Source organism: Olea europaea, chromosome 11 (genome assembly GCF_002742605.1).
Source record: "Olea europaea var. sylvestris chromosome 11, O_europaea_v1, whole genome shotgun sequence".
In the NCBI taxonomy this organism is placed as follows: domain Eukaryota; kingdom Viridiplantae; phylum Streptophyta; class Magnoliopsida; order Lamiales; family Oleaceae; genus Olea; species Olea europaea.
In genome coordinates, this window is record NC_036247.1 from 180,108 (window position 1) to 193,638 (window position 13,531).

At 34.6% G+C, this 13,531-nt stretch overlaps 2 protein-coding genes across 3 annotated transcripts; both read left to right on the forward strand.

Annotated features, from left to right (window-relative positions):
* The first annotated feature begins 311 nt into the window (after window positions 1-311).
* On the forward strand, window positions 312-4,893 carry LOC111402842 (DNA (cytosine-5)-methyltransferase CMT2-like). The gene is made up of 9 exons (XM_023031145.1): window positions 312-1,516; window positions 1,919-1,950; window positions 2,062-2,202; window positions 2,292-2,310; window positions 2,415-2,480; window positions 2,567-2,815; window positions 2,946-3,004; window positions 3,090-3,156; window positions 3,530-4,893. The coding sequence occupies exons 1-9, from the start codon at window positions 440-442 to the stop codon at window positions 4,715-4,717; spliced, it is 2,898 nt and encodes a 965-aa protein (XP_022886913.1). The 5' UTR covers window positions 312-439; the 3' UTR covers window positions 4,718-4,893.
* Window positions 4,894-8,623: 3,730 nt separating this feature from the next.
* LOC111402864 (myb family transcription factor PHL11) lies at window positions 8,624-10,872 on the forward strand. Of its 2 annotated transcripts, none has more exons than XM_023031165.1 (7): window positions 8,624-8,832; window positions 8,946-9,192; window positions 9,685-9,761; window positions 9,894-9,960; window positions 10,073-10,148; window positions 10,265-10,334; window positions 10,417-10,872. In XM_023031165.1, exons 2-7 carry the CDS (start codon window positions 9,039-9,041, stop codon window positions 10,747-10,749), a joined length of 777 nt encoding a protein of 258 aa, XP_022886933.1. In that variant the 5' UTR covers window positions 8,624-8,832; window positions 8,946-9,038; the 3' UTR covers window positions 10,750-10,872. The 2 variants fall into 2 exon arrangements, with proteins under 2 accessions (XP_022886933.1, XP_022886934.1); XM_023031166.1 differs by having other exon boundaries at window positions 8,625-8,791.
* The last annotated feature ends 2,659 nt before the right edge of the window (window positions 10,873-13,531 follow it).

Sequence of the window (13,531 nt, forward strand, 5' to 3'; positions counted from 1 at the left end):
TAAAATTTTAGTGACCAATCAAATACATGAACTTAAATTTAGTGTCCATTGGAATAATCAACTCTTTATATTAGTGGGTAATGTACAACATTTTTAAAGTTCAGTGGTTAAAACTTGACATTTTAAACTTCAGCGAGGAATCGAAGATACAGACCTAAGTTTAGTGATCGAAATTAGATATTTTAAACTTTAATGATCAATTAAAGACATAAACTTAAGTTAAGTGACTATTAAAATAATTAATTCTTAAACCACACCTTATTTAACATTGAAATTTCAAATAATGGGCATTGAACACGGCACACGCTCGGTCGGTCAGTCGGCCACTCAGTTAGATTCCTACCTTTTCTGCGTTCTCTCTCATCTTCATAAATTCCCTCGCCAGTCTTGAAAGTTTAAGATCTGGTTCAAGTCCTAAGTCCAAACTACCAGTTTTTCAATGAAAAGCGAGAAGAAGATTTCATCAAGTGCCAATGCTGATGAATTGGCTCTGTCATTATATGTGGAGGAGGTGGAGCCTGTTCCTTTGAAAGTCTACCTTCCTTCTTGCGTAAGGCGTTCGGCACGATTTACCACCAATAAGTACAAAACGCCATCTCCGGTGAGCAGCCGCCGGCGGAAGTCAAAGGGGTTCCCTGCATTTGCTTTTTCTGTTAAAAAAAGAAGGTCTCCAAGGCTTTTTGCATCATCATCATCAGCTCCGGTGGAAGTGTGGTTGAAGAAACGGCGAGCTTTTGAGGAGGAGGAAGAAGCTTCAAAGAAGGTAAAGATGTGTTTGAATGATAAAAGTTTAAGTTCTCCGAGGTTGAGAGGTGGTGATAAAGATGTAAATTCAGGGGGGATTTTGAGTGCTAGGTGCTTAAGATCAAGAACTGTAGTAATGCATGTGGGTAATGAGAAAGAAAGGGTAGAGAAAAGTTCAAATTTGAAGTGCTTAAGATCTGGAATAATTGAGTTAGATTTGGTTAAAACACCCAAAGCTTCGAAAACTATATGTCTCCACAGTAGCTCTAGCAGGTTTCAGAGGTCAATTGAGGCTGAAAATGAAAATCTGAAGTCTGAGACGCCTTCATTGGAGAAGAGATTAAAATCAACAACTGTAAAAATGAACGTGGGAATTGAAAAAGAAGGGCCCAAGAAAAGTGTTTCGAAGAAAAGTATTGGTGATGATTTGTTGGTTGACAAGTGCTTAAGGTCTCCAAAAGTAGAGTGTACTTTGGATGAATTTCCTCGGGTTTTAGAAAAAGGGGATTTGGAAAAACGTGATTCAGAGGTAAGGGGTGAGAAGTGCTTAAGGTCTAGGAAAATTGACTTTAAAGTAAATGTGGAAGGAAGTGTTGAGAAAAAAATTCCTCGAATTGAAGGGTGTGCTTCGAAGAATGAAGGTTCGGTAAAAAAAGATATGGTATCGGAAAGAAAGGAGAAAAAACAACAAAAAACTGCATGCTGGTTTATCGGGGATCCAATTCCAGAAGAAGAAGCTCGAGAGAGATGGGCATGGCGATATGAATTAAAGGTGATTATCCCTTTGCAGTTGAGATTTTGCTTGGAGTTGTTATTAATACACATTGCATTTCGTTGAGAGATTTGAGTGTGATAATTATCTTTATTTGGTGATGTTTTGAGCCATTGTTCTTTAGCATCACATACAGTCACTGCTGCACAGAGCCAACACAAAACTCTTGAAAGGTTTTTCTGACAGTGCACTTTTTTTTTTTTTTTTTTGGATAAACTGAGTTTCTTATGAGGCACTTGACATAAATGTTGACATGCAGTAAGTCATCCTTGACTTGCTTTCCTACTCATAGAAGTGCGTTGAAAATTTATTTATTTTATTTCTCACATTTTTGTCGCACTTCAAATTTCTTAAGCAATTGGTAATTTCTTTTCTGATCATGATTGATTATGGACTTTGCAGAGCCAAAGAAAGGATCGAAGTGGGAAATTGAAGTGAGTGAATATTACAAATATTTCTTTTTGGCGGTGTCTGTCATTTGGATTCGGTGTTTTCATGTTTTTTCCATGTAATCACTTTTTATTTGTGAATATCTGTTACTGCAGTAGTGGAGAAGAAGATGAAATTATATTGAATGTAGAGTGCCATTATGCTCAAGCCAAAGTTGATAGTTGTGTTCTTAACATTGGAGATTGTGCATATATGAAGGTAAGTTGGTTAAGATTTTTATGTTTTCTTGATATAAGGTCGTAGTTTGCTTTGTCTTGTACTTTTTTCCTCATTTTTATTCTTTCTCATACTTTTGAACTTTTGCTGTATTACCTATGAATCATAGTTTTGAGCCATGTTATCATGTAACAAAGAGTACCTTTGTGGATGTTGTCATGTAAGCATGTTTGTTAAATCCTCAATAGAAGTAAAAGTACTAAATGTGAAGATTTCTTTCCCTTATTTTTAGAAATGGGCCGTTGATTATAACAGGTCTGCATGTGATAGCTTGAAACTAAACCATCCGGAAACCCAAGTCAGTAACTTCTTTCCCCTTCAAGTACTTTTTTAGCTCATTTTGTTTTAACATGGTGAAGCTTAACTGTACATCCTTTTTTATAGGTTAGGAATGAATCTGCTAATGATTTCCTAGAGTTACTAAGGAGCTGGGAGAAGTTATGCAAATCGTATGTTTGTGATTTAGACAGAACACATGAATTGGGATTGGAGGATGACAGTGAAGAAGATGACAGCAATATAAATTCTCAATTGGATGAAGAGGTTTCTTCTGAAGAATACGAAGTTTCCTGTCTAGTTGATATTCGTTATGGTGATCACGGTGACAGAGTAAAGCATGGGATATACTTCAAGGTACTGCATAATGAATAAATTTTGATGAAATTAATTCCTTTATTTGATTAATTAAACTAACTGAGAAGGATGTCATTTCTTGCTCGAATCCCCTTTTTGTCAACGTGTTACCACCCATTGAATTTTTAAGGTACGTTGGAAGGGATATGGTCCAGACGAAGATACATGGGAACCAATTGAAGAGTTGAGGTGAGTTTCATATAATGATATACTGGTTTTGGTTGTTGTGTTTAGCTACTTATATTGTACTACGCATCCATTTATCTTGTTTCAGGAATTGCGAAGAGAAAATATGGGATTTTGTTAGGGAAGGATTGAAATCGAAAATTTTGCCTCTCCCGGTATGTGAATTTTATTAGCTGCCATTTCCAGGTTAAATAACAACACAATACTCATTTCAGTGTGAGTCTTTCTATGTTTAAGAGCATGTTTGGCCAAGCCTTCGTCCAATAATTAATAACTTGATTATTTTTAGATAATAGTAGATAGAAACAATACTTGTAAGGAGTCCTGTTGGAGCTGGATGATAAAAAAATTATCATGTCCAGTTCCTTTGGGGAATGGATCTATAAGAATTCATAAAAAATTCGAACATATGTGAAAAAAAAATATTAATGAAAAATAAACTTTACTTTCAAGTACTTTTACCTCTTTTTTTAAGGCTCAGCCAAACATGCTCTTGGTACGCTGACAAAGCCCATCTGCCTACTTCAGGGAGACGTTGATGTAATATGTGGTGGCCCTCCATGTCAAGGCATTAGCGGTTATAATCGCCATAGAAACCTTGAGTCCCCATGGGACGATGAAAGAAACCACCAAATTGTGATCTTTATGGATATCGTTGAATTCTTAAAGCCGAAGTATGTCTTGATGGAAAATGTGGTCGACATCATAAGGTTCGATAAAGCCTCACTTGGACGATATGCTTTAAGTCGTTTAGTGCATATGAAATACCAAGCCAGGTTAGGAACTATTGCCTCCGGGTGTTATGGTCTTCCACAGTTTCGACTGCGTGTTTTTATTTGGGGTGCGTCTCCTAGTGAGAAATTGCCCCAGTTCCCATTGCCTACACATGATGTCGTTGTCAGATATTGGCCTCCATGCGAATTTGAGAGAAATACTGTTGCTTATGATGAAGGCCAGCCTCGCACACTTGAAGATGCCATTGTTCTTCAGGATGCAATTTCTGATCTGCCACCTGTTACAAATGATGAAACCCGTGAAGAAATGATATATGAGAAGCCTCCAGAAACGGCATTCCAAAAGTACATAAGATCAAGTAGAGACGAGATGTTGGGACTTGTGTCAAATAGAGAAATGGGATCAAAATGTCCTGTGTTATACGACCATCGGCCTCTCCAGTTGTCTACACACGATTATTTGCGCGTTTGTCAAATCCCCAAGAGAAAAGGAGCCAACTTCAGGGACCTTCCCGGGGTCGTTGTGGGAGAAGATAATGTGGCACGCCGTGATCCAAACAAAGAGCCAATAATGCTACCCACTGGAAGACTAGTTGTACCAGATTGTGTCTTCAATTTTGAACAAGGAAAGTCGAAAAAACCATACGCAAGATTATGGTGGGACGAGACAGTAACAACGGTGGTGACATTCCCCTACATTCGTTGCCAAGCAGTTTTACATCCCGAGCAGAACCGACTTCTCACCATACGAGAGTTTGCAAGATTACAGGGATTCCCGGATTTTTACAGATTCTGCGGGACTGTTAAGGAAAAGTACTGTCAGATAGGAAATGCAGTGTCTGCTCCAGTGGCACGAGCTCTCGGATATGCGCTTGGAATGGCCTCCCAGAAGGTTAGTGGAGACGAGCCCCTCGCGATCCTTCCGCCAAAATTTTCTTCCCTTCAGCATTCAACGGTTGTCTCTATATCTGAACAGTGGTAGTATAATTGCAAAAATTGTTTCTTGTTTCTTCTCCAACGTTATTGAGTTCTAAAGAATCTACTTTACCAATAGGTCATGAATCCTGATGGTAAAAGAGTTTCGGATTGTAGTCATTATGAAGGAAATTCGGGACGAAATATTTGATCCAATTTTCATGTACAGTACTTGTCATTGATCAATTCACTGATTGATGAAGGTACACGTGTTGTAAGGGATCTCGTTAGACTCTTTTCTATGAAGCAAGTATGGTTCAATTTCAAAGGGCAAAAGAAATAGTGGTTTAAATTACTGTAATGTCTTAACTACTGCAGAACTAATTAGGGGGGAAAAAATAACCATAATTAAAATGCATTTTTACATTACATATATTTAAACAGTTTCTGAACTGACAAGAAAAATAATTTAAGGGTAATTGATATAAAACGTTCATACCTTTTAAGTTTATTGTGAAAAACGTCTCAATCTTTCATTTTTTGATATTTTCGCCCATACCTTTTACGTTTCTTTGCGTAGAAGGTTCTTTTTATTTTATTTTTACGATTTTACCCTCCATTCAAATTAAACAAAAAGAAAAAAAAATAAAGAACTCGTTGCAATAATAGTTCCAAGTTTTCAAAAAAAATTATAAATCGGTCACAATTTATTGTGAACTGAAAAATTTTAAAATTATCGAAAAAAAAAAAACTTGAATGTACAAAGAAATAATTAAGAAATAGTGAAATTTTTGAATCATAGCCAATGAAACTGAAAATCTTCAAAAATGAATAAGCATAAATCTCAATTTTTATTTTGTGAAGAGTAGATGGAAGGCTTGAGATAAAAATCACGTAATCTTTAATTTTTTTCATTTCCATTGGTTATGATTACAAAATTTCTCCATTTCTTAATTATTTCCATGTACATTCAAGTTTCCTCATGACTGATTTATAATTTTTTTAAAAATTTGGGACTATAATTACAATTAATTCTTTATTATTATTATTTTTTATTTCAATGGAGGGTAAAATCGTCAAAAAGAACCTTCTGTGCAAAGAAATGTGGAAAGTATGGGCAAAAATGTCAAAAAATAAAAGGTAGGGATATTTTTGACAATAAATTTGAAAGGTAGGGACGTTTTGTGCCAATTACCCATAATTTAACAAGCGACATTTTTAAAGTTCTTACTTGTGCTTGTTCTACGCTGGTTATGTGCTGAAAATATATTGTAGCTGTGTATATGTAGTTGTCAGGATCCCTTGGACTCTTTTCTATGAAATATGGTTAAATGTGACAAAGGTAAGGTATACTCAGCCTTGCTGGTAGTCGCAGTGTGAGAATTCGATTCCTGAAACATGAATTTGGACTCTTTGTGGGCACCAATGTACAGGTAAATCTCGTTCCCTGATCTGTTGGGGCATTTCCCGCGATTAACCTCTCTCACGATGCTCTAGGGGCGAGGTGGTAGGGGACCCTTAAGGTTCGGGCTCAACTTTTTTTTTTTTTTTTGGTTAAATGTGAAAAAAAAAAAAAGGAAATTTTTTTTTTTTTTGGTTAAATGTGAAAAAAAAAAAAAGGAAATTTGTATTTTTTGCTTTATTATGCAAAACACAAGTCTTTTGCACAGCTTCCTTCATTTAGTCACGTTTACTTGTTAAAATATGTTCTTTACATGCCAAAACTCTCGTGGCATAAAGATGGCTTTTTTATTAATTGGTTAAATAAAATCTCTTGTTATTATCAAAAACTAAAATGACGACGTCTTAAGTTGATAGAAAATATTCGAAAAATCATAAATGTTGTCGACACTTTTTTGGATAATATTTTTGTCAGAGAATTCTCCATTATGTTGGTTAGTTTTCAAATTCAGAATTTGAAATTTGGGTCATCCTCATATTGTCCGAGAAAGTTGCGAAGCATTTTATTTACGGTGGTGCTAATAGTACATAGGCGTATACTTAAGTGTGTACACCCCCCTCACATTGGGTGTGGAGTCCACCCAAATAAATTTTTTTTATTCAGGTGGACTCCACACCCGATGTGAGGGGGGTGCACACCCTTAGGTACATCATATTATGTACCGCTAAATTAAATCTTTTATTTATTGGATAAAAATAAAAAGATTTCGTATAATCTAAACTGACGGTGAATAACATTATTTGGGTAAAAAATATTCGGGTGGACTTCACACCCCCTGTGAGGGGGGCGTACACCCTTAGGTACATCCCATTATGTACCGTTAAATTAAATCTTTTATTTATTGGATAAAAATAAAAAGATTTCGTATAATCTAAACTGACGGTAGATAGCATTATTTGGGTAAAAAATTATAGGCATGGCATTACATTAATAAATTCAAAAGACAAATGATGAAAACCTCGAAAGAAAGATTCAAGAAAAGCTGGCAAAGAGAACCAACTTTATTACAAGAACTTGACACCTTCCTTGTATGTGTGTCCATGTGAAGAATATTCTCACTCTATTTTTTCCCCCTTAATTTTTTTTTCTTATGGAATGGACTATTCATTGAGTAAAATATATGTAATATGTAGCATTAGACAAAAATTAGTGTCCCTAAAAACAATCACTATGCAACATGAGCAACATTACAATTTAAAAAAAAAAAAAATCTTGTTTACAATATATATATATATTGTTATTTCTACAAATGAATTTAGACATATACTCACATAATTTGAAGATGAGTGGTTTTGATTTATGAAAGTAATGTTGTTGAGGGATATGTAAACAAGATTTTTTATTTTATTTTATTTTAATTTTCCATTTTAATAATACTAGCACCTGTTTGGCCTTAATTTTTTAAATGAAAATGGGTGGAATAATTTTTTTTTTAATTATAAAAATGAGGGGTTGAAAATGAAGGAAAATTTTTCGATTTACGTGTAATATTATTTTATGGAAGATTGTGATTAAAAATAGGAGAGAGAAAAATAAAATGTGATTTAATGGGGTCGGGCTATATTTTCATACTTGAAAGATTGAAATTTATATTTCTTAATATTTTTCAATATTGTCTTATTCACATTCTCAAATTACACATAGTTGTGCTCTATAACATTTAGATTTACCCATTAAAATGTTAAATTTAGAGTAATGCTATTTACAGTTGTTCACTGTTATAATCGTTCTACGTGACATACATGCGACGATTCATTGTTATAAATTTTAAGGACACGGAATAAATACAATTTAATCTTTGGCACGATGATGCGTAGCGTAGCAGAGAATAACTTCCTCAAAGCAACCTAAAGTCCGCTTCCAATTTGGAAGACGTGGCACGTGAGTGCACGAATATTCGTGTCCCCACATTTGCCGGCGAATATTCCTTGCTGGCTTCATGACGTTCAGTTCACCTACACCATCATATTCTCCACTCGGTCCATAATTCCAATCACAGCCGTTTATGATTCTAAAATATCATAAAGTCAATCCTTCTAACAATCTGACGGCTCACGGATCAGTAACTTGTGCTCAACAATCACATACAGTCAAAATAGTTTATTTTTTAAAGTTTTTTTCGGCAATCATATTTCTTCAGATTCGTCGCCGATTTTTCCTCTCCATGTTCTTTTCTTGTTAGACTCACATTTCTCACCCCATAAGAGACCAAAAAACTATTCAAAATTCCAAATTGACTTCGATTGCATGTTTGGTATGCATCAAAATTCATACGAGTAAATTCAAGCTCTAAAAAAAATCTCAAAATGATTCCAAGATTAATTTTCTTAAACGAGCTTCTATTTTACAGATATGTTAAGAACAATCTCACATTAAATAAAAATAAAATAAATATACCACACATATGGTTTGCCTACTACTCCTCGTTAAATTTTTAAGATGAAATCACGAGCCTTAATAAATATAATACAATTTGGTACAAATACAAAAGAAATTAGACAAGGAGACTTTAGCTTCTTTGTCTTTATTAATGAAGTCTAGTACTATCTGACCGTTCCTATATATTATCTATGTTTTTGTCTTCATGATTGGCTCAGTTGTTCTTGTTGAGTCTTTAGGAAGCTCTGAACTTTTTTCATCTTTTCCTAGTATTAGATTCTCCTTTTTCACGTTCATGAAGTATATATATCTATATGATCATTCTTACAGTGCTTAATTCAGTAATTTGATCTTGTTTTGTTTATATACGATCTTTTTCTTCTATCTTTCTGTTCTGGATTCGAACTTTAATTCTTTAGTTACTTTGTTCTCTGTTCTTTTTTCCTTTGTCAAGGAATAAAGATGGCATGAGGGCTTAAAGAGGGAGTCACAGAGAGAGAATTTGTAAGAGGTTTATGTAGTGGGGTGGTGGCAGTAAGAGGCGGAGATGGACAGAATTTATGAAGGCGCTGGCAGCGAGGGCTTGATGAGAGGCGGCGGTGGGGTGATGATGACAAGAGACTCAAAGCCAAGACTGAGATGGACTGCTGATCTTCATGATCGTTTTGTAGATGCTGTCACCAAACTTGGTGGCCCTGATAGTGAGTCAATTTTGATTTTAATTCAACTTTTTAATAATGTATTTGTTGATGAGGCTAATCTTTTTGTCGATCGCAAAATTATTAGGAATATGGCTTAGTTTGGTTGTTGATTGGGTCATAGAGTAACATGGGTTAGTTTTTCAAAATTCTTGATGGTTTTTCTAAAAATGATCTTAAGAGATTCTCTTGTTACGGGATCAAATTGATTTTGCATATAATTTATGGAATTCATAATTTATGGAATTCAGGTCAATTTAGTGAGTTTTGTGTACATTACAGAAGCAATTACAAGTAAAACTATCTTAGTAATTTGTAGGATTAAGGTGAAGTAAATGTTACATATATCTGATCTGAAGATGCAAAACATGTTTATTTGTTTCTTAATCAAATACTTTGAGGATGTATGTTAAGATAATTTTTCTTTGTAACTTAATACTGATAGAATTAGTCAGATCATTCGAATAAATTCGGAGAATGGTTTTGAATTTGCAGAAGCTACTCCAAAATCAGTTTTGAGGGTAATGGGATTAAGGGGCTTGACATTGTATCACTTGAAGAGTCATCTACAGGTACTCATTCCTTTTCGTAGTTCCTTTTTCCTGTCCGATGTAGGAAGGATCTGAAACGAGTGGCAAAGGGATTCATATAGCCGACCTTAATATAAATGTAACTGAATGGTGCTTAGTTCTTTTTTCGTGTAGAAGTATAGACTCGGGCAGCAGCAGGCCAAAAAACAGAATGCTTTGGAGCAAAATAAAGAGAATGGTGGTGAGTATTATCAACCGCCATTTCACAATTTAAACAAAACGTGCTAAGAAGTTACAAAATGTTCTGTTGTGGTTTTTATTCCAGAGTTTAGACTAATGTTCTTCGTTCATAGGGAATTCTTATGGACAGTCCAATATGCATATGGCTAGTTCAAGCAATAACTTACCAGCAGTAAAGAGTGAGCAGGGGTAGGTGATTCATAATCAACGGCCTATTGCATTTTGTTCTCAATTAATCTCATGTGTATTCTACTCACGCCTCGTTATAAGATTTGTTATGAACAATTATTTGATGTGTTGAACAGAGAAATCCCAATTGCTGAAGCATTAAGATGTCAGATTGAAGTGCAAAAAACATTACAAGAACAGCTCGAGGTAGTCGATGCTAGTCTTCTGTTTATGCCCTTTACAGATTGAATTTTTATCGACACCCCACTGTTTATTTTTCTCATGGCAGGTTCAAAAGAAACTGCAAATGAGAATAGAGGCTCAAGGGAAGTATTTACAAACAATATTGGAAAAGGCTGAGAGGAGCCTCTCGGTTGATATGAATAACCCCGGTAGCGTTGACACGACGAAGGATCAACTGGCTGACTTCAATTTGGATTTTTCAAATTTCATGCAGAGAAATGGAAAAATTGCAAAGGTGCCCGAGTCGAATTACATGAAAAAGGTAGATGAAATAGAAGATATGAAGCTTAAGCTTGAAGGACCTTCCACAGATTTTGATTTGAATACCAGAAGTAGTTATGATTTTTTTGGCCAAGCCAAACCACTTAAAAATAGATGAGGAAATACAGATTAATTTACTGCCTATATCAGATTCTTAAATTTGCTTTCCAGTTGAATTTGTTGACATAACATTTTGTGTAATTTGCTTTCAAGCATAATCTAATTGTCTTTTAAACACGAAGTTCTAGGGTATTTAACTACTCTGAAGTCGTGTTTACTCCTTTCTTGCATAAAAAAGAAGGGCAACTGTTCTCGAATATGACTCAGATCAGAAAGCATTTAAAAAACCTCCCTTCCATTTGCCAAGGAAAGACTTGAAACTTGAAGGCGGGGAGATTGATAGAAAAGGCAGTTTCGATACCATATTAAATGAAAAGACAATTTCATAGCCAAGAGAATAACTGAAAACTTAGGTACAAATGTTCGGGCATTGTAGATAATGCTTTAAGTATTTCTTGGATTCGAGTGTACTTAACTTGGTAATAGAGAGCCTTTTAAAGTTTTCTTTTAAAGTTTTCGGAGAGGAGAGTCTCATTATAAGATATCAGAAATGAAAAAGGTTTCTTACATAAATATACTCCTGACACGATACTTAACATTGTTTAAATGAGCCAAAATAAAATTTAGAATATACTTTGACTATAGCGATATTTGTTGGAAATGGTGTTTATTAATAAACCAATTCAAAAATGAATGAGGAATTGTGGTTTTGGAATAGTGGCACCTGTTTGGAAGGTTGCATGGTTTGGCTCAAATCCTTTCATCACACCACTCCATTCTCTATATAAAGGACCCCTTGGATGACTTTGAGAGTACACCATTTGCATATTGGGCATTCATTCTTCTCAAAATTGCAATTCTCTTCTTCTTCATCTCTTTTCATATATTATATTCCTGGTAGAGGGGAAACTCCGTCGAAAGTTCGCCGGATTTGTGGTTTGAAGTGCTACTACCACAAATCGAATCCGTTGTATCTTGGGAGACAATTGCCGCCAACCGTGAGCACCGTAGCGGGGCAATATTGTCTTAAGGAGAGAGTGAATACACTTGCCTCGGATTTAATCTTCGTTTTCTACTCCTTCTTATTTTAATTTTCTTATTTGGTTTTATGGTTTTGTACTACATTTTCATTTCATAAAATTGTGATTTAAAATGCACTCACAAACAACCATCTTTACCGCTCACAAATAAGCCCGGCACCAACAATCTTAAGACAATAATTTATCAATGGTTGTTTGGCGTTCTAATCAAGTTTTGTTTGTTGTGCAGTTTATATTTTAGTTCTTGTTGGAATATGATTCTAGAAAATCAGTGTGTTGGTTTCTCTATTGCCGATGGAAGACCATGATGAAACTATAAGCCACTTTAAGAAATTACTTTGGCGTTGATCAAGTTGATGGATTGAGACTCTTTTTTTTTTGTGTGGATGGTTCGATGGGATAATCTTCACAAGATGGCTAGATGACATGGATCCAGATTCTCATATTCAGATTTGGTAAATTATCATTTTGCTTCTCCAAATTCGGTAAGTCGAAATTATGCTTCGATGAAGTTTGGTGCATTTTATATTGCATACTATTAATTCTTGTGCATATTCTGCCATAATGTATGAGACGTATGCAATAACAAATTGAGATAATGCAAAACTCGATTCTTCGGTGGACGATTTATGAACGTGTCTATTGAATTCTGGGAAGATTATTTTCATAGACACTTGAATTGAATTATTGAATCGGTGCCAACAGTTTAATTTTCATTCATGAAAATTTGATTATGCTTAAATAATTGAATGTGTAAAAACGGCTTCTATGTGCATTACATATGCTTGACATTCAGGAAATTATGCAAATTATATCTGGGTTGTGCACTCATATCAATTGAATATATTATATAATTGTATGTGCCGAAATTACAAAGCATATGTTGGCAGTTTCATTTGCCGAATTTGTTGATGGCAATTTTTAAAGGATTTATCTACATTTAAAACTTTTGACACCTTTTAATACAATGAGTATTTTGAGTCATAAATTGCCTGAAGAATTTTGATTGGAAAGAAAAAATGTGAAGCGGTGCATACATTAAATTCCAATAGAATGTATTCCGTTTCTTGCATGTGCATGCATTCGAAACGTCCCCAAACTATGATGATTGGCAGTTTAATTTTGGCACCTTTTTAATTCTCATAATAATGTTTGGGGATGAAGGTTCTATGATAATAAGGTTGGTATAATCTCATCAACGATTTAAAATTAAATGAAGAATTGCGTTGAGGCAGTTTCTCAAAATCTAAGATAGTATGAACCTATAGAAAAATTGTCTGACACTTTCTTTTGGTCTGATATGCCGCCTACTGTACATTAAAATTCATAATCAGTCCAGAATAAATTTGAAAAGTGCATTAATTAAATGGTATCTCTGAAATCTGATTTCTTGGGACATAATTGATTGCATATATCCAGAAATTGTGCACCTTATCATGGAAATTATGAAATCTGGAAAAGGGCATGAATTCTTTATCTTCATGTCATTTGGTGTAAAACAAATTATTCATTTCTGAAATGGTGCGATCCATTCAGAATTGTATGGCATAACTTTATTTGTCTTGGTGTATGAAATCACATGCGATTATCTGTCCTCAACTATGATTCTATGAACAGGCATGATTATGTATGTAAGCTTTGTGATTTTAAACATGCTGGTTCATTGTTGCACCTTTTGACATGTTCACAAATTGGAGTATACATATGTTTATTTTACACAAAGTGCATATGTATAAATAAAATTGCATGTTGGTTGAAGAATATTTGAAATAAATTATTCATACATGTTCACGTGAGGAT